The 27084-nt window shown below is 37.7% G+C and overlaps 1 protein-coding gene across 1 annotated transcript in view; it reads right to left on the bottom strand.

Annotated features, from left to right (window-relative positions):
- Window positions 1-3338: 3338 nt before the first annotated feature.
- LOC140231321 (ras GTPase-activating-like protein IQGAP1) overlaps window positions 3339-27084 on the bottom strand; it is a 140576-nt gene continuing 116830 nt past the window's right edge. Inside the window, exons 28-43 of the mRNA XM_072311470.1 lie at window positions 26518-26592; window positions 25767-25916; window positions 25058-25198; window positions 24288-24372; window positions 23499-23663; window positions 21379-21446; window positions 20642-20774; window positions 19879-19981; window positions 18465-18606; window positions 17870-17957; window positions 17032-17135; window positions 10345-10459; window positions 9326-9486; window positions 8839-8949; window positions 7985-8093; window positions 3339-6926 (exon numbers count right to left, since the gene is read on the bottom strand). Of these exons, the coding sequence (XP_072167571.1) occupies window positions 6813-6926; window positions 7985-8093; window positions 8839-8949; window positions 9326-9486; window positions 10345-10459; window positions 17032-17135; window positions 17870-17957; window positions 18465-18606; window positions 19879-19981; window positions 20642-20774; window positions 21379-21446; window positions 23499-23663; window positions 24288-24372; window positions 25058-25198; window positions 25767-25916; window positions 26518-26592 (1864 nt within the window). The 3' untranslated portion in view covers window positions 3339-6812. The remainder of the gene's footprint in view (window positions 6927-7984; window positions 8094-8838; window positions 8950-9325; window positions 9487-10344; window positions 10460-17031; window positions 17136-17869; window positions 17958-18464; window positions 18607-19878; window positions 19982-20641; window positions 20775-21378; window positions 21447-23498; window positions 23664-24287; window positions 24373-25057; window positions 25199-25766; window positions 25917-26517; window positions 26593-27084) is intronic.

The following is a 27084-nucleotide window of genomic DNA, read 5'->3' on the forward strand; positions in this document are numbered from 1 at the left end:
TCATGTATGTATAGTAGGATGGAAGGCGTTGCTTTATTAGTGACTTAACTGGACGGTCCTTCCATCTTACTTTATATGTATATTACATATATATACATACATATATATATATATATATATATATATATATATATATATATATATATATATATATACGTTTCAGGCGTCTACACATAGGTCAATGTAAATAAGACTTGTACCCCCATACATACCCAGACCGAAGTGTCACTTCTGGGGAGCGAGAGAGGGTGCAAGTTATCCGCATTCTGACAGGCAGACGCCCGCCCATTACCATGGTAACCGATCACGTAAAAGGGAAGAATCGGAGACCACTAATCTTCCTGTTTATGAATGAAACTTGTCCGAGGCTTCCGCTCACAGTTGTAAAGCGAGACATCAAATTCCGTGGGTCGGGTTACTTGTGGCTAAGGTCGCGTGTAGTTCAATCCCACTCTCTCTCTTTGTCTTGGTATTTTCCATGAAGGACTCGGCGAAGTCAAAGTTCTTACTTTTTGATTCAAAGCCTTCTCAAACTGAAAATCTAGAGAAGGAAAAACAAGCACGTTCTATTGATGTAACTTCCTCAGATGACAAAAATATTTTCTTTAGCCAACAAACCATGAAGGTTTAATGGCAGTTGGTGAACATTTATACATGTTTATCATAATAACTCTCCCTTTCTCGGTTACTATAGTTTTGATGCCAATATGGGGTTGAGTGTATGTATGTATGTATGTACGAATATATTTTTATGTATGTATTTATGGGTGTATGAGCATGAGTATGTGTGTGTATGTGTGTGTGTGTGAGTCAGTGTGTGTGTATGTGTGTGTGTATGTGTGTATGAGTGACACTGTCTGTCGTTTGTGTCTTGTGCTCTACATTTTCGTGGTATCAGTCACTGATATACCTCCTTGCTGTCACGTATTTCACAATAAACGCAACGGAATTTTCGGTTGTTTATCTACGGTAATCGCTTGGCCAGTTTTAAATGACAAATGGTATACAAAGGGAAAAATACGGAAAGTGATGGAGAGAGAGAGATGGAGGGAGAAGGGGGGGGGAAGAAAACGCTTGCTTTTAATACTCGAGAATTACTCACCTCTGTTCAAGAAAATACAAAAGCCCCCCCCCCCCCCACAATTTACCGATGAAGAGATTTGCTCATTCTTGTGACAATAGAAATTGTTATCACAATCTCATTTTAATGCCACAGGTTAACATCTGATTTTCATGTCTGTTTGAAACTAAAGGATTCGAATTATGATATTTAAAAGTCACTAGTTAACCCGCTGAGAAAAGCTTGAACAATGGTTGATTGAAATAAAACAACACCACACGCAAATTTAAAGTCTCTTTTTGTACTCCTTCCACATGATTATTCATAAAGACTATGTCATTGCTACATATGTGTTATGACCACCTTTATCTTGCCACTGAAATCGTTGCTCAACATTCCATCATTTCTCATACTTTTTTTATAGGTGCTGTTAAAGGTGACTGCGTTGTTTGAGAGTTTGCATGGTGATGTCAATTGCAAATTACAAGATGTTTTCGGTAACACGATGCGAATGTAGTCCTAAAAGACTGTTGTTTGTTTGTTGTTGTTGTTGGTTTTTTTTTATTGCGAAAGAAGACCTTAGAAAGAGAAGAATGGTGAAGGGAAGCGACGTAGGGAGAGTGTAAGGAAGGCAAATAGTTACAGTCAAAGAGCAGCGCTGAGCTGAAAGGTGAGGTTGCACTTACTTTATACGGGAGAATAGAAGACTGATATGGGACAGTTAAAGGAAGAACAGAGTGAGAACCTGACAAAGGGTTCGAACTTCAGTGGAAAGAGAAAGATGAAACAGAAATGAGGGAGGAGGGGAGAAGGTTGGAAAGCCATGGAGATAAGAGAAGGGACAGTGGTGATGAAGATGTGAAATTCTGAACGATGTATCACGAATCAAGTCGGTAAGCGACTGAGAACGTGGAATCAAAATCTACGAAAAGTAAGAAAGGGATGGGGTGGACCCTAAGGAGGACTCCTATGGGAAAAGAGCTGTGGAAAAAAAAAGAAAGAATACATTGTATTTGTACTAGTAATCAAAAGTGTGGTCCTGGAAATGATTCATGTGGAGAAAGAAATGTGGAAGAAAAGACAAAGTGATAAAAAAAAAATACAGAATACATAGGCCTTTGTATATACATATACTCTTTCTCTGCCACAGCTCTTCCCCACTGGAGTCCTTAGGATCCACTTTATTTACTTTTCTTCGATTTTGATTTAGCGTTTGATGTTCCGCGTGTAATGTTTAGCACAACAACAATGTAAAGAAAAGAGAACATACTTCAACACATTTATACTTTTCTCTCTTTCTTTCTTTCTTTCTTTTTGGATTTCACTTCCCTCCTTCAGAGGTCACAAATCCGGTCACAAATTGAGAGAATGTGTACTATTCATTCAAAACAGTCTGTGAAATCATGAGTATAGTTTCTTTACATCGTTGAACGATATCGTGACATCACGCATTGTGACATTGTCATTTGTTTGTATTTATTCTCCTGTCTCAACGGTTTCTGATACAAGAAATAGGTCTGATTCTACTTGATACTTTCCTCTAAAAATTCAACTTTTAAAAGAAAAACAGAATCGAGAAACCGTCTCTGAAGGTTGTCATCGGTCAAGAGCATGGGAGATGGTGCAGTTCCAGTGAGAAGTCTGAAAATTTGAGTAAAAAGTTGTCATAATCACATGTTTGCCTCCCTTATAGTACAGCAATCGTTATGACAATTCTACCCATTGACAAAAATCTAATATACTGTACATTTATATTCTTTTGAACTTCCTTTGACTCTTTAGCACATTTCGTCTAGGTGTTTTTTTTAATGTTCTCTGCGCATTTCCTACTACATTTAATTTGCTTGATTAAACAGCAACTTTCATTCTCTAGAAATAATATATATATATATATATATGTGCGTGTGTGTGTGCGTGTGCGTGTGTGTGTGTGTGTGTGGTGTTGATGATGTTGTTGTTGCCTGTCTTGTATTTTGGACACTGAACCTTGGTCAAAAGAAAGTTAAAGGCATACATTTTCATTTTCTTCTTTCGATGAATCTCATTTAATTTCAACAGAATCACTCATTCTCTGCATTCCTCTCAGCTCCAGGGTCTGCAACTTTAAGACTTTATACAAGCAAAGCAATAAGTCACACACACACATTCACACACACACACACACACACTGACAGACAGACAAATAGACAGAAACACACACACACTTTCTCACTGGCTTGAGTAGGGGAAGGAGTAAAAAAAAAGTACAGCAACAGACAGATATGACACATACTCCTGATTCGCGTTCACGAGTTGGTTGAAGACCCTAAGACGATTTTTATTTTCATCAAAAAGTTAAAGGAAAAACGGGAGTAATGGCTTACAGTAAGATAATGAGGATGGACTGAGTCCTCGTGTCTCTGCTATCTTACAAAGGAATAGCAGACATTCAAATTTACACAACCTCAATGAATTCATCCAGCACCTACTCTAGAAAATGGCATTCTTTCCTGACCCACGACCCACATATTTTCCCCACGTGAAACATGTTCCGGTGACATGGAAACAAACAATGTTTTTTTTTAACTCAAGGACTACAAACAAATGCCTCTCACTCACAAGTCAAAAGCTAACGCATACACACAGTGTACCAACAAAAATGAGAATATAACACATTTGCATATATTTATATACATACATACACTAATATGTCAAAAAAGTAATCATGTAAAAAAGAATATAGAAATTAAATTCTGTCATGGTATAGTAAATGTAAGAAATCAACTAAAATTTCTGCAAACATGAAGATAGTTGCCAGTCTATTCATGGAATCATACAAATTTTCCTTCAAATCTTCGATTCATTAGTAAAACATTTAATGTGCTAAAATGTGTTGAGATACATGTACCTCAAATGTATACCAATAAAACAGCACTGGAAACATAGCACTTTCCAAAAATAAAAAAAGAAGATAAATGATTCATGCCAAATATCTTGTATAGGCCACAAGCAAACACACAAATTTAGCTTCCAATGGAATTCCTGCATGATGTAACGTAAAAAGTTCAGTCACCGTTCTACTACCTTTTGATACATCATTGCTTACGTTATAGAAAATTTCGTAATGTACATTGCTCATGATTTACAACATTCATTCAATCATGTCTAATCCTATTCTATCAAATCCTTCAGAAATCCTGTCAAGGCACCATAAAGTCCATGAAAGTCATTACTCAATTCTACTTCCTTTTTTCTTTAAGAAATCATTAAAAAAAAACCCACAAAATTTGGTCAGTATAGATTCGTTGAAAGGCAGGCAAAATTCAAGAAATTCATATAAGGAATAGAATGAAAATCACTCACGAGTTTGAACATGCTATACGTTATCATGAAACACTCACTCAGCCACTTCACAGCATAAACAAGTATTTTTATTCTCACTGCTGTCTACATGTACAATGTATATCCTCCTACAAAATGTTATTGCCAGTAGTTTGTAATATCCAGCAAAAATATATATATATATAAATATACACAATGCATGATTGTGATGGCAATTTTTTTTTTTCCATCTCTCTACGCTATCACCATCTACTTCGGAGATACAGATGACAGTTTCTTTTCTTTCTATGCCCAGCACCAATTTGACAATCATTACTTCTAGCTGATTTGGTATGGGAGTTAACATGGACAAGAGGATTTCTGACACTAAAACGGACCTGTATCTATGCATAAACTGCTGGTGTAGATGCTTATTGCTGGATACATCACAAGCTCCAAGCAGTCTCACGGAAGGGCCACTTTCTTAAAATTCAGGAGCTGCACGACACAAAATGCCCAAACTGGACCACAAGACATCACATTTTGTCCTTTTGTCAGGGGAAAGATCTCAGACTAACTGTAAATAAAGACAAAAAATAAACTTAAAAAAAAAAAAAAACAGAGGAAAGAATGTACTTTGCATAGAGTTGATAAGTTCTTTCATTAGATTGTCAATGTCGCCAAAAGAGTAGCAAGAACTAAAGGTGGAAGAGCAAACGAGAGTATGGAATTCAAATCTGAAAGGCTACACATTCAACATCACCTGGGAGTTTTGCAGCTTATTAACACCCTCAAGGCTAAATCTATGTTATCTCACATACCGACTATACCATACACGATCAATGATGACAAGATCTTGGGTGGAAGAGCAAAGAGATGAAAGAATTAGATGGTGCATTAATGTTTCTATCATCTTGGTGCCACATCACCTTGGCAACAGAAAGAGATCGATGACTTAAGCTTTCATACAGCAAAGTGGAAAAATTAGGAACCTGGTACTTACATAATAACACACAACTGGAAATTGTAAGTATAAAATCATTGTACAAAAGTAGATCAAGATTCTTAAACTATCACTGAGTAATTCTGGAGACAATAGAATGATTGAGCAAATCACCCTGTTTACCTCAAACTTCGTTTGGCACGCAAAGGTCTCGTTAAAAAAAGGCAGAAAACCATAACAAAATATGGGTAAAAATGTGATGTTGATGCAATGACAAAACCAACAATTTTCATCAACATTGCAGACAAGACGAGTCTTTGGTCCTCACTGGAACATGAGCTGTGCCCTGCTTCCTTGGGCCCATCAGTAATATTACTAATGAATGACAAAGTGTATCAAATTATCCTACGTTAAGAATCATGACGCAACATGAACATTGCTGTATACCTACAACTGTTGATAACTTGCATACAACTTATTCATCACTTTTAATACAAAGATGATATAGGCATGCATCAAGTCTTCTTGGCGCTTACGTACTACAAGAAATCCTGTCCTGCGTTCTACTTCTGAACTTCAGCCAAAGTTCTTTGTCCACAGGTGATACACCTGACGCCCTCTATCTGTTCTCAAGAGAGGATGTTTTAATCTTACATCCATTTCATTTTTACAGTATAAGCATTCTCCTACTTGCTCTAGACAACATGCTGGTCTCATCTCCTTCGACATTTCTCTGATGTGTTGCCTAAGCTGTGGTAGGAAAAGAAAATACTGTCCTCAGACACAAACATCATCACAATCCCGCCAGCCATGCTTAGCAATGTACATATTCCTCGTTTTCTGTAACAGAGAGCTTACAACTCTTCATGATTTCTCAAAATACAAAAAAAAAAAACCCCACTAAAACAAAACAAAACAAAAAACAAACAAAAACCTCAAAGAAATCCTTTTCTCATTATCTAGTCACATCAAAAGTGACTTACTACACAATGAGGCAATGAATGCACACACAAAATATTTCAATAGTTCAGTTTCTTGCAAATTATTTTCCAATTTGTCTTTCTTGATCTTGCTATTTATGGAATTTATGGAAAGTATGGAATTCTGATGGCTGAACACCCAAACGTGTTCAGACTCTGACTGTCGCTTTTTTTCACTCCTTTCCTTCTGATACCCTGTTAGACAAAAGGCGAGTCCGTCTCTACCAAACAAAAGTGTCACCGCTTGCAGCTACATTTTGACTAGCTGCCCCAAATGAACACTGACATCCATCATGGAGCTGATTCCCAACAACTTCACATGACTGATCAGATCACATCGCATCCTCTTTCCTTTCATTTTCTTCGTGTTTTATACAGCTTCAAACCAGAAGAAGATCTCACTGCCGCTTCTTCCACTTCCACGTCACAACGGTATAGATTATATCTTACACTATATTACACGACCCCACATTTGGGGTCCCTCTTTCTTTGTTCTTTCTCTTCAAAAGAGCCGACAGGATTGTGCCTTCTACTTCCCGTAGAATTTCTTGTTGAGGAGGAAAATGAGGAGGTTGACGTTGATCTTGGCTCTGCCGAACATGTTCATCACCGCAGCGCCCTCATACTGCAGTTGCAGGAGATCCTAGACAGGAAAGGAAAAGTCATATACAGGGTGTGATAATCATATGTCCATTATGAATGCTAGCATCCTAAATTCATAGGGGCATAGAAATAACAAAACAAAACGCAGTTTCATTGTAAAACCACAGGTGTTGATCTGTCTGCTGAATGTTTTCAATTTCAAAAAGACTTTTCAAGACTTATACACTGTATGGTTTTCTCCCTTCTTGTTGCATTTGGTTCACAGAAAGAATCACTATCGTGTTTTCCAGTTTTTTGTCTTTACATCAAATTTAGTTCAAAAATAGAATTGAGATGTCTTACTAGTGGAGTAAATGCACAAGCAAGCCTACACAGATATCGAAATTTACTCGTATTTATGTCATGCATTGCTATGAAGCTATTTTTTTTTTTTTTTTATGTAGCAAGGACACATTGACATAACAAACAAATTTGGTAAATAAAGTTTTTCAACTGTACAAGTTTGTGTCTTTGTCCACTTTGTCAAAATATTTTTGTAGTGTATGAATGGATCAATATCTTTAAAGGGGAAGGCTAGTAACTGATCAGTGGGAATCAGTGGAAATGCTGGGAGATGATTGTTCCAATCCTTATGGGATTCATTCTAGAGTTCATTGTATATCTATTGTTGTGTGAAAATGATTTGCTTCAGAACGGTCTCATATTCAAGTAATGTGCAGATTAATGCTCCGTCACTGACCAGGGACGCTAACCTTGAAGCATTAAACTGCACATTACTTGAATATGAGACCATTCTGAAGCAAATCATTTTCACACAACAATAGATCAACAATGAACTCTTGAATGAATCCCATAAGGATTTGAACAATCATCTCCCAGCATTTCCACTGATTCCCACTGATCAGTTACTAGCCTTCCCCTTTAAAGAAAAAAGATTTCTAGTGACACATAGTTCTCTCAGACTTATACCTACCAAACCTTTATACCTACTAATTTATTTGTCCATCTATCTGTCTGTCTGTCTATCTATCTATCTATTTGTATTTACACTATACCTAGTATATGCATCATTCACATTCAATGAAATATGGTCATTACCTGAAACACGAGCTGGACACTGTCCATCTTCACACCCAGGAACTTGGCTGAGACTTCAAACACACCTGGCACATCCGTGGAGGCAATCTCAAACATCACATTCTTGAACCTTGATTGAGATAGTTTGGAGGAAGAAGAAGAAGAGGAAGCATGAATATACTGTCATCGGATAGAGAAGCAATGCTTCATCAAAAGACAAAGGGTCTGGGAAAGCAGAGTAGGTTGCTGCTGAACAGAAAGTCTCCTTCAGTAAGACTAAAAGCAGCAGAAATTTTCTGATCTTCTCCTAAATTGCATGTGCTCGGTTTTCGGTTCACCATGTGTGAGTCCTTAAAAGGACTGTTAGAATGACAGGAGGAAAGAAAAAGGTAGGATAAGAGACAAGAATTGAATGAGAGTATTCTTTCTGGAGTGTGTGTAGTCCTGAAAAGGACTGTGAACCGGAGAGGGATAGAAGTCTTGCATCTCCTGTCTTCTCTCACTCCTGAGGACGGACAGTCAACTGTCCGAAACGTTGAGTCCTTCTCCTAAGCTCTTCTATAGTATAGAACTTTCGCATGCATTTTAATTTCGCGAATCTTGGTTCTCGCAAAATTTGCAAAATTAAAATGCGTGTGAACATTCCTTGTTTTACAGTAGATGTCTGGAAACTGTCCATGAAGAGAAATTATCTAATCCCTGTTGTGTCACTATGCTCTTTCTGTTAGACTAAAGCACACTGCTATATCCTAGTGGGCTTGCTACAGTACAACTTGGTCAAGTGTGTATGGATTATTAAATGCTGATCACAAAGGCTTGGCGAGTTAGGCTGAAAGCCTGAGGATGTTTAAAGAGTTAAGAAAGGAAAAACTTACTGAGATTGTTCCAGTCCCTCAATCTCCAGGATTACACCCTTGTCGTGGAGCTTGGCTCCGTTGTACTTGAGTGCCGACTTGCTATCCTTGGCCTTGGCCTTGGATGACCTCCTGACAGGGGTACACAGAAAACAGTTCATTGGACTGAGGCTTTCTATGACAAAAAAGTTCTGGTAATTCGAACTCTCACATGCATGGAAGTGGTTAACATTCAGAGTTTGGTTTTGCAGGCAAAGTCCCACACATTCTTGATGGTGTGGCAAGAGATTGAATTAAATCATAGAGACATGTTGAACACAGTGTATCCTACAGGTTTTAACATACATTATGTTGATGGCTCTGTTCTTTCATGGGGTCCAGAAGGTAAACACTCTTTTCTTCCATGTCACAGCTCAATGATGAAATGAATACAACATTGTGGAGTGCACAGCTTGCAGAGAATCAAGTACTAGCATGTTAAGAAAATCCAAGTCTTTTGCCCACTCACTTAGCCTGAAGGTTGTCCAGACAAGTCTTGATGTACTGCGCATAATATTCATTCTGGTCATTGTAGAAAGTGGCCTTGGACTCCAGACCAGCAAACGTTGACCGCAGCTTCATGATGTCCTGCTTTCGGCGCTGACGATACCGCCTCTGGTTTCTGATATCCTGCGATGGTGTGAGAAGGGGAAAAGTCAACATTAATCCCTTTACACCAGCCGAAATTTGTGAATACCTACAATCACTGCTACAACCATTTAAAATAACAATTCTGGACCACTTATAAGAAAGAGTAAATATTTCCAAGCATAACTGTTGCAGTGAAAAGTTGATCAAAATCACATAAATACATTGGAAGTTATGACATTGTGAAGTTTTGCTAATTTTCACAAAACAGCTCTTGAACAGAGCTGATGTCATCGCCTTGAAACCAGCCATTATACTTCAAACAAAATCTTAATTTTCAGGTGTAAAATTTAGCCAAAATGTTGACATTAAACTAATGAAAATTTTTGTCAAACTACTAAAAAGAGAAACCTTTCAGCTCTATCATTTATCAGAATAATTTGAGGTTTATATTTATCCATCATCTACAAAATTAAATTACTACTTGACACTTCTCGCTGAAGCTATGGCTAGAAAATTCAATTTTAAGCCAAAGTTTGGGGACCCGTGAGATACTTGCTGAAACTTTCAGGCCACCTACACCTCACATAGCATGGGATAAGAGTTGATAAAATCAATCAGGGTTTTTTTCCCCTTCTTATAAACCAGGTTAAAGAGTGCACATTAATGGATGGATAAACTTGACAGCACCAAAATAAAATGCCCCTGGCACCCTTCATGGGTGGATGGGGGCATGACTATAATGCATCTACGCCTTAGCAAGAAAAAATAATGCCCTACTGCCCTTATCATTTCGCATTTCTGGCCAGTGATGTCATCTCACCATGCTCCATAAATATACACAGGGTTCAGTTACATTTCACTGGGGGGGGGGGGGGGGGGGGGGGGGCTGGCCGTTACCTGGGCGATAGCATTGACCATCGTCTGGTAGTTGTCAGCCTCCGACACAAGCTCCGCCTCCTCCAGAACCTTCAGGTTGCGCTCAATTTTCCTCTTCTTTGCCTCAAGAGGGAGCCTGTCATTAGTCATTAGAATGAGAAGTACAATAAACGTGCGATATCGGTCTGTCTTCGTTCTGTGGTACTGATAGCAGTACAGAGACCTGATGTGAATGACATCTTTAATAGTACTCTTTGGAACAGTGTGGCCACTTTGAAACCAAGTGCTAAAAGATTCCTAGGCACAGTGTGAACACTGTTGGCAACTGAAAGAAAATATTCAAGTTCTATAACTATACTTTGATGAAGTCAAATAACGAAGAGAACACATTAACACTGCTTACAAATGAAGAGGCATCATTTTGATACCCATACAAGCGTCCTTCATTTGACTCCTGTGAAGATATATTGTACAATATCCCTCTGAAGACATTTAGTGATGTAATTTAGATACTGAATTGATCATTCTAGCACACTTGGCACAGAAATTTGCAAATGAAGCATAAAAGACAGACAGACACACATATAACCATGGCAAGAATGATGTGTACATTAATGATACTCCATTCGAAGGTTATCCCACACTGAAGTGGTATACTAATATGAAAGAAATGTGGGTAGCTCAAGACAGACAGCTGTAACTATCTTTTTGTTTTAAAAAGGAATAGAAATAGAATTTAACTACCAAAAAACCTGATTGGATAGGAGAGAAAATATATCATTTCATAATGAAAGATTATTTCAAGTGTATGGAAATCTAGTCAGTTTTTGTTTTGTTGCATTTCTGTTGCTCCATCCCAAGTTTACTTGCCAACATACATACTCCATGGTTAGTATATTTTTTGTTGCTTTTTTTGCTTATCAATGGTCTGATGAACTAAAACATGAAACCGGATCTACAGCTGTACGTATGAACCTCTACTAATAAATTGCTGAATATGGTCCACTCTACATAAAATATCTGCCTGGGTCTTTCAAAACACCAAACCAGGTGAAGTTCACACTTTCTGAAAATAACCCCAGGTATTCAGCCAGCATATTAACATTCATATAATGTCCCCACTGCTTTCCTGCAGATGGCACAGAATGAAGTTAACCAAGGATGGAAGAAAGTTCTTGAAGGTATATGTATTAACAATCATATCAGTTGAATAGAGTATCTGACAATAGAATATTGAATATCAGCCCTCCACGTAACCAATGATGGTAGTAGTGTGAGAATAGTTAAGATAACACGCACATGAAAACTATCTTTGTCACTGTTGTTGTTATTATCATCATCATTAGAATAATCATAAGTATCATTGATATCATCATTATAGTTATCATCATCATCATCATCATCATCACCATTCTTTTATATTATGATTTCATTAATTTTGATTATACTTTCTAAAACAAGCAATTTGAATACAAGTTTAAAACTCCATGGGGGAAAAAAAAGGAGGATTTGTGATTTCTCTCATCTTTTTACATTTCTGAAATATGATCTGACCTCACTTTTCACAAAGAAAGGTACAGTTGTAATTGACATACCAGGCTATAAAATGATAAATGTTTACTGACATAGTCACATTTTCATTCATAACTATTATAGCAGTATATCAAAGAAGACAGGTTTTAGGAGGGTATAGACAATCTGATAGTACAGAAGACTTGTTGGTATGTTCCATATTTGATAGTAAGAATGTAAAAAAAAAAAAAAAAAAACCCTGTGAAATAGTAGTGACAAAATAAACAACTTATCTATTTGATACTCTGAGACTATAGTGTAAATCTGGGAATAATAAAAATATATGAGTGGTAGTTATGATAACCTGACACACTTCATAAATCTGGTAATGATTATAGGGTAACCAGCCACAGTGCTTATATTAGTGGTAATAATTAGGATTGTAATCAAGGATGACCACAGTTATAAATTGAACAATGAAACAGGTTTTTACACTTGCCTGTCCCTGGTATAAACCCTTGAATGAATATCATATTATGTTTATATAAAGTGTTGGTCAATATTTTTATCATCAGTAATTCTTGGGGATAATATAAATGCCACCACTACTTGTGTTATTAAGTAGCAGCAGTAGCTATGGTGATAAACAAGATAACTTACCGACACTCATCTCTTCCAAGTTATATTTGATAATGAAAATAAAACAAAATAATGCTGAACATACAATAGAAACTATGCACTATAGTGAAGGCTTGTCATAATAAGAGCATGATATCAGCAAGAAAAAAATAATATGCACATGATGCGAAAATAAACTTTGCAACTACAGTCTTCTTGTGATACACTGCCCACCTGGTTGGTACTTTGTGATACACATATTCCATTTTTTCCCCCTTTATACATGGTGGGGTACATGTATACAACCATATTCCATTTTTTTTCCTTTATACATGGTGGGGTACATGTATATGTATACAACCTTGCCCATTATAGAGCAAACACATTTAAATAGAGCAACAACATAACTATGTTCATGTTTGTGGAAAAATTACGGTTAAAAATTCTGATCATCTGACATTCAAGATTCACTGAATCGTTCAACACAGCCTGTAAAGTTTAAAAGTGCCTTTGCTCACATGGTTGAACTAAGACATAAGTTGCTGACATTATTAAAAAAATAAAAGATGGAGTTTGTAGTTGAACTAGACTCCTGTCACATTTTATTCAATAATGAATGCTCTACACTCTGCACTTAACTTTGGATTTGCTCAAATTTCTTTTGTTTGCAACTAGACATTTCGTCAGCTCAACACAAAGTGATCTACTTGTGGAACACGAGTCACTCTCCATATTCCCATTAAATGAGACAAGAATACAGTAAAACATATTCAAGATCGCTTATGAATATTCTATCAAATGGTCATTTGTTTCAATAATGACAGTCAGCTGCCAGCTCTTGACTGTATTCAACTGTAGTTTGGGCAAATTCAAACCATTTGATTTAAAGGACAAGTTCACCTTCATAGAAGTGTGGTTTGAGTGAATGGAGCAATATTAGTAGAACACATTAATGAGAGTTTGAGGAAAATCGGACAATCTGTTCAAAAATTATGAATTTTTGAAGTTTCTGCTCAGTCACGGCTGGATGAGAAGACTACTATAGCTTGTGATGTCATATGAGTACAACTATATAAAGAAAGTATATAGAAAATTCAAGATATTCTAACTTTTCTCACATAATAAAAGAACACTTGACTTCTCTCTTTCAGAAGTCAAGGGGAATAATATTACCCCTAACATAAGTCAGAAACAAGTCAAGGAAATGTGCACTTTATTCAAAAAGTCAAGTTTTGTGAAATTCTCTTTTTATTTTCCTTATATCGTTGTACGCATGTAACATCATACACTGTAGTAGTCTTCTCCTCCAGCAGTGATTGCACAGATATTTTTAAAATTCATAACTTTTGAACGGATTGTCAGATTTTCCCCAAATTTTCACTGTGTTCTACTAACATTGTTGTCTTCACTCAATCCACATGTATATGAAGGTGAACTTGTCCTTTAAACATTACTATATAAAAAAAACAACCAACAACAACCTGCAATTGCAGTTGAATTTATCAGATGAGATAAGGAAGGACAATTACAACTTGTGCCACTCTGTGTACAAGGATTGAAAAGTCATATCACAGTCTCATACCTACTTATCCCCCTATGTTTAAAAGAAGAATGAGATGCTATATGATGATTAGCCAAAGTACACAAATAGGCAGACTCCCGTGGTCACATGCACATTCGGTGCAAGCGGTTACTTTCAGCAACAGACATACAGTTGTAGTTACGTATCAGTGTACAGCACGGATTTGTGATGGAGATGACTTCATAGCAATAAGACCATAAAGGTACTTTCATGACGACAAAGTGTTAAGTGGCTGCAAACTCAAGACAAGGTACATTATGCCTTGAAGAAGAATAGAATTCAAGTCATGTGATTTGTAAGGAAAGTTCCACTACACTACGCTTTTCACACACTTGCACTTTGCGTGCAACTTTGAAATATTCCTGTATTTCATCTAAAAAGTAAATAATTGCTTGATAGATGTTCAAGAGATATTTCTACAAATGCTTTTCATTTTTATGCACAGAAATGGTGATTCGCATATTTGTTAAACACAAATATTAGACCTTTTCTTTGTGAGGAAAATAGTGACTAAGAAACTACTAAAATCATAAAGTTGTGTTATTGATGATATGCCAAAATGCTGAAAAAAATGTGCAAAGAACAATGCAATTTGAAAAGCCAGGGAAAAATCTGCATGTTAGCTCATTTAAATTTTGGTATCAGCATTCAGCATAGAGCTCTTACACCTGTACTTAAATTCTTGAAGAAACAGAAGCACAACATCTCATCATTTTTTTTTTCACTCTTCTGGAGCACTTGTTATCTTAACTTCCGTTACTACGAACAAGAATTACTTTTGCATTTCTTTCTTGTTTCAACCAACTTCAACAGACCTATCACAATCACCTGACCACACACTCGCCTCTCACCTTACATTTGAATATGAAGACTTACCTTTCACTTGGGACTCATTGTCATTACATGCACATTTCTTGTTCACTCGCATTAATCATTAGAACATAAACTAAAAGAGTTCATTTATATCTATGCGATAAAAGTGTACACTAACGCAAGAACGGGATTGTGGGAGGGGGGGGGGGGGAGGGGTCAATAAGAGGAGAAACATGCACAAAGAACTGAGAGGGATATTTTTTTTCCAATCCATTCATTTTGTTAGCAATAACAAAATAGAATTGAGGGTTTTTGGGGGGGTTTTTGTAACAGATGGGGTTGCACTATTTTCTGGAATAATCTACCAAGTGCACAGAAGCAAAAAAAAAAAAAAAAAAAGGTTCAAACAGAGCAAGGCAACTAAAAAACAAGGCACATTGCAAAACATTGGAAATAAAAACATCTACTATAAAGAAAAAAAAAAGCAAGCATTTCTGTTCTTTCTATTAAACCAAATAGATGCCAACATATCAGTGAACAAAATCCCAAATAAAAGTGCAAAAGAACTGAAGACCGTTGGATACCATTTACCTCTTAATTGCATTTGATCGAGAGAGTTGAGATCTACGTAACAATTAAAGAAATTCACATCAGGTTTGGATAAAATGCAAGTAAACCTTGGGTCTGGAAATATGGCAGGCAAAATAATCCCTTTCCTTATTCACTCAATGATATAAGTTATCCAGTACAGCATTAAATGGACTATGGAATTTCTTCATTTATTATTCCCTGCTACTAAACACAGGAGCTGCTGGGTATATTGTTATTCCTTTAACTCTTTATGTGCCATGGTGGAAACCCCGTTTGCCACGTTATTCTGAGACACGAAGATAGTCATGCTCAGAGAAAGAATTATGTTTTTCCAATCTGTATAACTTCTACAAATTTCTGTTAAGCTGGACATAATAGTGAGCAAAGTTAAAGAGGAATGCCAAATTTTGCTTCCATATACAATGTATAACAATTCTATTTTAACGCATTTTTTCTTTTGAATTACCAGTTACTACATTACTGTAAAGGAATGATTTTTGCACGTAAAATAGTGACAGAAACTTAAAGTGTACATGCAAAAGCTAGTTGGGAACACCGCTTGATAGTCATTCGCCACATAGAATGCAAGCCATATGTAAGAGGAACAAAAGCGCGAGAAACGCTTTGATTGTACCGCGGGATTAGCGATTTATCTATCGGTTTTGGCGGCTTTGTTTGTTGAGCAGAATATGCGAAGTTGGCACGCCGTCGACTGAGTCGAACGTGCGAACGTGGCACATAAAGAGTTAATTTATAAAAATGTCTTGTTTTATTAAAAGAACACAGTAATAGATGACATATTTGTACGTTAATATCTCACATAACACAGCGAGAAATTGCTTGATCAGAATACATTCTGCCACCTAGCAGTGAATTGAATCTAGTCCCACCTATTCTATTCGATGTAGGCATTCAACCTCTCCTGCTCTCCACAACTATACTCACATGTTAAGGTGACATCCATGTTACATTACAGCAGATAACTGTATTTTAGTTTTGTATTGAGAACATCTTTTCAAATTTCCTCTCATTTTGAACTGGAGTTTATATCTAATTTGCATGTTCCTTGAAGAAATATGAAATACTAGGTTATGTTAAAATCGTCATGATCATAAAGACAGAATTTAATACTAAGGTGAAAAAATTAGACTTTCAAATTTGACATGATACTTTACAAATGAGAGCCACTGACATTTCATGGGACATTGTACATGCAGTGGGACTGGACAAGGATGGGTTCTAATTGGACTGCTGACTCTACTTCATTCAAGAGACATTTTTTCAGGTCACTGCGGGTCTATGGCATGCTCAACTAGAAGCAGGAGATAAAAGAACCCTTCCCTTTCCAGACAATGCCACAAATTTTCTCATTTCCACGTTAGCACTTTCCATCCATCTCACAATCGGGGATTGATAGTTCTCGCCAGAAATACATCAGCGTGCCAAAATGTCCTCCGCATTTGGGGGGTGGGGGATGGACATATACTGTACAACAGCCAGCTTCAAACCTGGCATGAGATAGTGACGATGCGTATTATCTTGGAATCAAAAGGTTATAAAACAGCTGGTATGGGATGGAGAGAGGGACTTACTTGCCGTCCTCCATCTGAGAGGTGTTCCTTGACATCTTGGACTGCTCACTAGCTTTCTGATCTCTCTTCAGCCTCTGGTCTATCAGATGGTTGTGCTCCTCTTCCTACGTAATGAAGTAAGTCATCATGGAGATGTAAAATAAACCGTTTGTTGACCTGAATATGTTAATTCAAGTTTGTCAGAAGCAATTTAAAGGTATAGGGGAGGATCATTTTGTCAGACAGAGCTGGTAGTAAATAAACAAGAAAAAGGTGGGCATCTTGTTGGTCTTGATTATGTTAGGAAAGGGCAATGTACCCAGTGGTACCTGAAGAGGAGGGGATCCTAGTGTCTTTCATTAGGTTGGGATAGGGTAATGGAGGATATGGATAAAACAATGTACATGTACCCAATGTAATTATTGTACCTGAGGCACCCATTGTAATCAATGTATCCACTGTACATGACGTACCCATTGTACCCTGTGTACCCAATGTACATGTGCCTGATATACCCATTGTACCTGATGTACAGTACTCATTGAACCTGATGTACCCATTGCACCCGATGTACCCATTGTACCCAATGCACTCATTGTACCAAGTGTACCTGGTGTACCCATTGTACCCATTCCACCTGATGTACCCACTGAATCCGATGTACCCATTGTACCCATTCCACCTGATGTACCCACTGAATCTGATGTACCCATTGTACCCGATGTACCTATGGTCCCGGGCGTAACCATTGTCCCCGATGCACCCATTGTACCCGATGTACCCATTGTACCCAGTTTACCCACTGTACCGTGGTGCACCCATTGTACCCGATGTACTCATTGGTCCCTGACACCCTCACCTGCTCCTCACTGGCCTCAGTTGCCAGGATCTGCTGCACACTCTCACCACTCTGGCATCGAATCACATCCACCAGTAATCTCTTGGTCCTGGCACATGAAGCAAGAATGGAAAGAGATGACAGGTAAACAATGTGACCATGTCCTCATTAATTGTTTGTTTTTCTGTTACATTGGTTCTGTCGCTTAACATAGTGGAGTCACAAACGTGTGTCTCTGCATCTGTACTGGCTTTGATATTCCTGCTAACTGCATTCACATGATTTCTTACACAATCAACCCATTGAAAGTCTTCTGATTAAATGAAGACTTGGTACAACTTAGCAGTACAACTAGCATGGATGAATTGGCTTTCTTCCAGCATACAATCCAGCAAATTGTCACTGGGTGACCCTCATGACTACTATGCTTACGACAATCTCAATTTGCAATTTCTTCTTTAACCCGTTGAGGACAGGCTGATTTTGCTACAACGCGCATTTCCCATAGACACTTGTCCGAGTATACTCAGGACTGATCCTCAATGGGTTAATTTCTTCTATCACACCAGGGCTGCAGAGTCTGTTCTCTTCTGAGCAAATAGGAAGAGTCACTCACTTGATGAAGAGCCTCTTCTTGTCGCTATCATCGTCGTCATGGATCTCAAACTTGTTGGTCAGCGTCAGCGAGATCTCAGTCTTGGCCATGTTCTGCACCAACGTCTCTATCTGCTGCTCAGGCAGGTCACTGGGAATCTCACCTAATGGATGGAACAGATGTAATGTCAGGATTATAACTTCTCTCTTTAATATTTTCTCGCTGTTGAATTTACTTCTCCACACACTTCATCCACTGACATCAACTTGCATCATCAGCATCAACAGATGCTCACAGACAAAACCATCCCCTAGCTCAACCTGGAGATAGTACCGTGATTTTGTGGTATTCTAACACTATTACACATTTACATTCAAATTCATTTGCCTCTTGATTACTTACTAACATTGTACATATGTCCATTTCTAAGGATGCTCATGAGACTCTACCAGCATTCTCAACTCAGCAGGATATTTTTTGGTCATCTTACTGCAAAATGTAACTATAGATTGTGCTAGCCCTAAACCCATCACAATTTTTTAGAAATTACCACAGGTCTAGACACTCAATTTCACTGTAGCAATGCTGGAGAAGTTTATATCAAACTAATATTTCTGCATCAACGTAAACGCACACTGATGATTTCGGGCAAGTAATTTTTAGCACCCGGCTGGGTAAGATGAATTTAACATGTTTTTAATTTTGCGGAATAGAGACATGAACAGTGGTACATATAGAAAGCCAAAATATTTGCATGCTTTTTTTTATTCGCGCTAGTTTCTGGTCACGCTAAATGCACACAAAAAATGTAAACGCCACATAAGTTTTCACTTTTACAGTACACTTTTCACACAGTTCTGAAAATGGGTCTGATTGGTGGTATTGCACAAGGCTCTTCACAAAGCACATGCAAACCAAAAACCTACCTAAGCAATTGCTGCATGGATACCAAACTGAGACCACGAACAATTTAAAGTGTATCTCCATTCCACATACTCTTGATGGAGCCTGTGCTCACATGTTAATGGCATCAGAATCTATCATAAGGTCTCAGGGTCAATAGACTAATTTTCCATCACTCAGAAAGCCAGAGAGATGGGTCCCAAAACAAGCCTACATGTATCAATACAATGTACCACTACTCTCTCATGAAGTCTACACAAGTTAAACATCCCCCACAAACACCCAAACAAACACACAAACCACAAACAAATAAAAATGCAACAACGGCAACTTCCCTCTGAAACCCAAAATATTCTTTAAAGTTAAGTCAATCCCAAGACCAGCATCAGGTAACAATGCAGATTCACGGCACATGTAACTCTGCTAACACCCACAGTAAGTCTACAGAGAAGCCTCCTGAAGCTGAAGGCTCTGTATAAAAGAAAACAATCTAGACAAACCCTATCCCACCCTACCAGCTGGTCACACTCACCCAAGATGTCCTCCACTGAAGGGACTTCCTCCAAGTCTCCCAAGAGCTCATGGAGAGGATCGCTCTTCTCTGGGGCCAACACTTCAAGGTTCTCCAGCAGGAGCTGTCAAGGATGATAGGATTGACAAACATACAGGGCGCCATTAGAGGAGCGACACATGCATACAGGTTAATTGGATGTCTCAGGTGGAATCATTATTTTTTTTTTCACATTATAGAGAGAAATATGGGCAAGATCTGATGAACCTTTGTATAACACAGCACATCAATCTGTTGCCAATCCAGAAAGTCAGGAATTTGAGTATATGATAATATGTAGACATGCCTTGTAGTTTTCTTGAATCTAGCAGGTGCTCTGAGGTATATCCCAGTTGCTTTTGACAAAATGCTCAAAATCACTCATGAAAATGATTAATATATAAAAATAGTGAAAAATAATGTATATTGTGATGAACCAAAATAATCAGTTGATCATAATTATCAAACAGTTTGTACTTCAGAGTCCCCGACAGCTCTTCAATTGAGGAATACAACGCAACTGACTTGGTTATGCGTGTAGACATCTTCAAAGGCAGTGGTTTTCCATCATTCCTAACTTCATCAGTGTGCATTACAACAAATCTTTAACACCATCGCTGCCCTCCTACTCTGCTCAAGCTGTGGCTCTCACAAACCGGTCACATCATCTCTTTAAATGGAATCAATCGTGGATCCCATGTTGTCATGGCAACAGAAGTTTCCAGAGCAAGTGCTAAAAACTCACAGCATGCGTGTCAATGATCTCCTTGACTGAGATGAAGACGATGGGTTTGGAAGGGTTCACAAAGTCGGAGTACTCGTCAATGTTGAACTTCACTTCAGGTTCTGGCACGTCACACACCTTCCTACAAAAGTCCCTGCAATCAGAAATGACACAATGACAGGTGAGTGGTAAGAAAGGGAGATGAATAAATAATGCATAACATAATGAAGGACACTTTGTATTAGCATAGCATGTAGAATCTAATGAATCGAGCAACCATAATTTTCAACTGATGGGAGATTACCTCAATAAACTCACCAATCACAAAAGCAAAATATCCTTCCAGACTACAACATGAAAGGGTCAGCAGCTCCAGCAACAAAATATGTACAATTTGAGAATTTATACCAAATATGTAAGTAAGCAGATGATTATACACAAGAGAAAAGTTTAAAAAACATCAAAACATGCCTTCAAAAGTTCTAAAATAGAAATGGTATGAACTTATTTGGTATATATACTCTAAAAATATACTCCAATAGAGACAAAATAAAAAAAAAGTTCAGAAAGGAGTAGCATGTCAGTAGTGTTCTCATCACAAAAATTCCCAACAAACAATAACTGTGAACTCTGTGTCCGTAAAGCTACATGAAAGAGTATCTTGAAACCTGAATCCTTTTACTCTCCATGCAAGGAAACAGAGACTCAAATAGCATCTTGCCTTTCAGGAAAACAAGCTGCCATGACGGATTACTTACTTGAACTTTTCGAATGAGGCAACGACCAGCTCGTTGAGCTTCGTCAAGTGGAGATTCTCTTCCAGGAACTAGAAGAACGAAGGGAGATGTCAATACATGTATTTGCAGTTAATAAACACCATGGGGGGTCTATGAAATATATGACAGTCAGGTGACCTGAGTGGTGAGTGCTTGCAAGAAATGTTGCATGCTGGGATTGCTCGAGGTGCATCACTTACTTATAGGGGAAGTTTCCCCAAATATATGATGTGGATTGAGTGAAAGCAGCAATGTAAGTAGAACACATCAGTGAAAGTTTGAGGAAAATCAAACAGTCTGTTCAAATGTTATGAATTTGTAAAGTTTTGGTGCCGCCACTGTTGGTTGAGAACACTACAACACTCGTGATGTCATGTATGGACGTAAGAAAATATATAGAGAATTCAACATATTTTCATTTCCCCAGCATAATGGAAAAGCACTGGACTTGAAGATTGCGCCTCTTTCAGAAAACAGGGGAATTATACTACCCCTAACATATGTCAGGATCTCTTTTTTCTTCTTTTTTTAAACAAAAAATGAACTTTTGAATGGATTGTCTGATTTTCCTCAAACTTCACTGATGTGTTCTATCAATATTGCTGTATTTACTCAATCCATATATTCGAGTTTCATTCCCATTATTAGCAAATAATTCTGTGTACTCAAGTGTGTGTGCATGTATGTGCTTGCTTTTTGCTATGATGGTATGCTATAGTCTTATTAAAAACAAAATCTTTTGAAAACTTGTTCTTTAGCAAGTATGACTATATTGAGGTCATTAGTCTAGCATTTGTAACTTTTTGCTGTTTACCTTGATATAAAAACCCATATAATTAGATCCCAGGTTCCTTTTTTCCTCACTTTACATTGTTTTCCTGGACACTGACAATGGAAGAAAGTAAATGATATTATAAATAATCTCTTTTGATGTTCTTCAGCTTGAAAAAAAAAAACCCAACATAGTGGCCTCTAAGATTGTTTTCCTGTATAGTCATCATTCCATTACCAGTACAGAAAAATTAAGCCAAATCAAACCAGAACAGATATGATAAAGTCATAGTCAAGCAAGCAAACATCTGCAGGTGTCTGTAAGCCATGCATGTGTGTGAGTGCATTTGATGTATGTGTGTCTGTGTGTGTGTGTGTTTGTGTTTGTTGGTGTGTGTGAGTGTGTGGGCATGCTCAAGCATTTGTTTTATTATCTGTGTATTTGTTCTCATCGTCTTGGGGTCTATTCATCAAAGTTTATTGAAAACAAAATTATACATTCAATCGTGCAAACAGAAACAAAATAAAGACCACGCATACTGCTCTCCTAACTCCAATCTGGGCATCCAAACCAAAGCGGGGTGGGGGTAATCAAATATTCCTTTGCAAAGCGTGCAGGATTACAGCAGACTACACTTACATCACCCATAGACTCCATGAGCAAAGTGCCAAACACAGGGACTCTCTGTAGATAATTCATTTTTTCAAAACTCCAATGCATTATCTCATGGTGGAATCTAAAAATAATCATGTCATTTGGCATAACAAAGAACACATATCATACATTCATTCTCCCTTTTCTCCATTATTTTACACATCTCATCAACTGTTCTTAATTTTCATCTATATTTTCTAAGCATCCCAATTCAGATGTATAATGATTCTTTGAAATGACATGCTTTCCATCTTGTAAAACATAATATTATCATCCACGGTCTCTACTGTGCTATTTTGGCAGCAGTATGACCTATCAAGACATATTTCAATTCTCTAATCACAACACAATCAAATTTGTAAAAGTTGCTTGAACTGTCATTCATATCAATGTTAAATCTCCCCATAGAATGATTATTATCAAATGTCATGAAAATTTCTTGATATCATATAAACATTAGTCTTCAGTCCAACACAATATGATTTCAAAACCGACATAGATTTTGGTGCAATTTATTTTTGGCGCAAATCATTTTTATAATTGTAAAGCGCTTTGAAACATGTTTGTCTTAAGCACTACATAAATTTTCCATGTTATTATTATTATTACTAATATTATTTATTAACCATACCTCTTTGGGATAATGCATATTCTATTGGCTGCTATGGTAACCTACCTGCTTGCCAGATGCTATGCTCTGCAGTACTTTGGTGATGGATCCCAGGTTTCTCCTCTGCTCCACAGACATACCCTTCTCCACTCCGATGTCGATGATGTCGAAGGCGTCTGGAGCTACGATGGCCGGATTCATGTACCTGTAGTAGATCAGGTTGCCGACGATCTGTAGTGGGCAAAATGTACACACATTCAAAAGGTAAGTCATCAGTCAATACTTGATACACACAAAGGCATGGCAATATATTTCATTGATGGCTTATGAAGACCAGAAGAAGTGGCCAATTGTCTGACCATGGTTGAATGTGACATCACACACAGGGCTCAACCCTTATTTGTTCTGTACTATAAAATAAGACGCCTTATTTTTTAATCAAACATACACCCTCAATACAATCATTGTAAATATCTGTCTATACAACTCCTGCACGCAAAAAAAAAAAAATCTTCCGTCATCATAAAAAAACGAAAACGGAGAGATTTTATGGAATTTTATGCACAGGGCAAATGGAAGGCCAGCTAATATGCTATTGTACATCAACAGAGTTGTCAATTTCTCTTTGATTGGCCACACCTTGGAAGTTTCATAACTTTTTAAAAATCTTTAATGAGAAGTTGGTATAACTTTCACACTATCCTGTCCCACTAATGTTTCTAGTTCTAATCAACAAACTTATTTTGAGGGTGGCCTTCCCCTTTGATCAGACGTCCTCTCTGGGAGAAGGTTTATCAAATATATTCTCCTCTGTGAAACTCTCCTAAAACAACCCTTGATCTGCATGTAACCCACCTTGAGAACCTCTTCGTCCGATGCGTCGGGGAACTTGGCGTGGAGCGACTCCCGCAGGACTTTGGCGATGTAACGGATACCATACCTGGAGTACAGGGTGGCCCAGAAATGGAAAGATGAAAACAATTAGCATGGTGGACAGAGAGCTGATGACAGCAGTGATATTGCTCCTCTTTCTAGAAATTTCCAGAGTATGTCTTTTTTATCATACAGATAATATACTATACAGATAATATAAAGAATATGTGGAAATGAAAAGCTGTTTAACAATAAACAAAAATACTTCAAATAAAGACATTTAAAGCTGTGAAAATTTGGGGTATGAGGGGCATAAGGGTAGTCTTTTACCCCTCTTTAGATAAGAAAATTTCCTGGATAGGGTCAACAACAAGATTGACCTAAGTGTGAAAATGATAATAATAGTCATTAGTAATAATAATATTTAAATTTCAAAAGAAGATGAAAGAATTAATTTCAAACTAACATACATTAATGTAATCCTGATGTGACAAGTATAACAAAAAGAAGAGCAAAAATGTCATACCCAATGTCTGCAATCACATTAAGATGATCACAAAATATTCCTCTACATAACAAACCTCAAGTTACATGCAGATGTAAAGTGGAGACAAACATGTCACTTCAGAGCCTAAAAGAAGAGAATGTTCACACAGACAGAATAGTACCGACATCTTGTCAAACTTCTGACATGAGGTTACCAAACTAGAAATGCCCCTCAGGTGGGTTTGAAGAAAGTACCCCTGACTCACGGTATCATGTCTACGGATGAGATGATGGCACTGAGGAACTTCTTGCTGACTTCGCCAAGCTGCTTGACGGACGCCTCCAATCGCTCCAAAACCTCCTTGTGCTTCAGCGCCTGGTCTGACGGCACGTCGTACGGCAGCTTGCTGGATTGATCAAGATACGGTCACAAGATAGGGTCAAACGCGGTAACAATACATGATGAACATCTTCTGCGAATAAGTGTACACGGTTACAATATATGACGTACAACTTCTGTGCATAAGTGTACAAACTTTTAGAACAGGGGTGATTGATACTGATGTATAACAGATTTCACTTTATCACCATCATGATAATGAAGGTGGCACAGAAAGAAGCGGAGACAATAAAGGAGAAAATAAAGAATAAGAAGATGATGAGAGAAAAATGAGGGAGAAAGAAGAGAAGTCATAGCCATGACACAAGTGAACAGGGAGACAAAGAAAAGGGAGGAGATGATATAAAAACTACAAGCATTTATAACTACGATAATAATACCATCTATGAAATTCTGTCCAGAACTTGCACACTGCATGATCACAATTCTCTTTCAAAGTAAATGGAATCAATAATGGCAAGCAGACACAACGGGGATGTAATGACACATTAATCCCCCCCCCCCATGTTACCACTACCCTTCCAATCCCTCCCTCGACCTCTGACCTCGACCCCGACCCCCGAGTGTCTACCGACCTTGCTTCTCCAGTCTCAGTCTCCATCTGGTTGATCCACTGCTTGTAGACCTCCACTGGGTTGGTGTTGATGTTCAGATTCTTGTTATCCATCACTCCTTTCACCAATGGCTGCAGGATGTCTCTCAGCGAACTCTGACCCTTCTGACCTCTGTTTGTGGCAAAAGAATGAAGTTATTGCAAATAAAGCAAAAATGCCCAATGTTGCACAACTTAGCAACATTTCTAGAACTGCACAACAATACAATTAGTGAATGCATAGCATCATCTCCTCCTTTGAACAGGAATTGAGTTATAAATCCATGGAAAGGCCATGGACAGTTTTAGACAAATGTATAGTGTCATGGCAATACGTGTGTACATGTTATTCGCATACTGATTGCTAATCTATTGTTTTGCTAATCTACTGTTTTGAGTATTGAAAGAATGAAAAACTTTCACTATTCAAATGATTTCTTATGTCGAGTTGTTTTCAAATGTAACTGATTGACAAATTGTCCTTTAACATATTGTACATGTTAATAAGCACCCATTCTTTTAGTGTCCAACCGAAGCATGTACAATGATGCCCAAGACTTTTTATCATGGCTACTACTAAAAACACTGAATAGACAGTGCCTATTTACGTTGATCTAGGGCAACTTTTCAGTCAGTTGCAATAAACTTTCACCAGTTGAACGCACAGTCACAAGCAGTGTATTGTCTAGTCGGTTGTGTTGATTTTCAGTCTGGCACAGATAGTGTTTACTTGCCTGTTGAAGGTGACCACCATCCTGATGACCATGGGGTTTCCAGTCACAATCTCCATCATCCGGTCCACTTTGGAGCTGAATTACATACACACAAACATATGTAAAGTAGACTGAGTCAAATACTGGTACACAAGTGAGCATTTTCCCCCCTTTGCAATGTCAGCATGCTCAGAAATGATACCCTTGCATAAACACACACTCAAAAGAAGCACAAGTATGCTCATTTGTGACTACTTCATGCAAATAAGTTTCCCCATGTTTTTGTTTTTATTTTTTTTTTATTTTTTTTTTTTCCGGGATGGTTGGAGGGGGGAGGGGCAAGCAAAAAAAGCATACTGCTGCTCATAATCAGAAAGGCTATTGCGAGGAGAAAATGGATATACACTCAAAACTTGTCTCCATCGCAATGCAGGAATTTCTTCTTCCACATAAGGTGGAGGGGACAAAAAGAAGATAGTTATCATATCAGCACTATGAGAAACATAATTGAAGAGAAGGTAGTCCAGTTAATTAAAAAAAAAAACTGAAATGAAAGTTTACCAAGGTCAACGAGGAAAATTAGCAAGT

The sequence above is a fragment of the Diadema setosum genome, chromosome 7 (genome assembly GCF_964275005.1).
Source record: "Diadema setosum chromosome 7, eeDiaSeto1, whole genome shotgun sequence".
Lineage (NCBI taxonomy): Eukaryota > Metazoa > Echinodermata > Echinoidea > Diadematoida > Diadematidae > Diadema > Diadema setosum.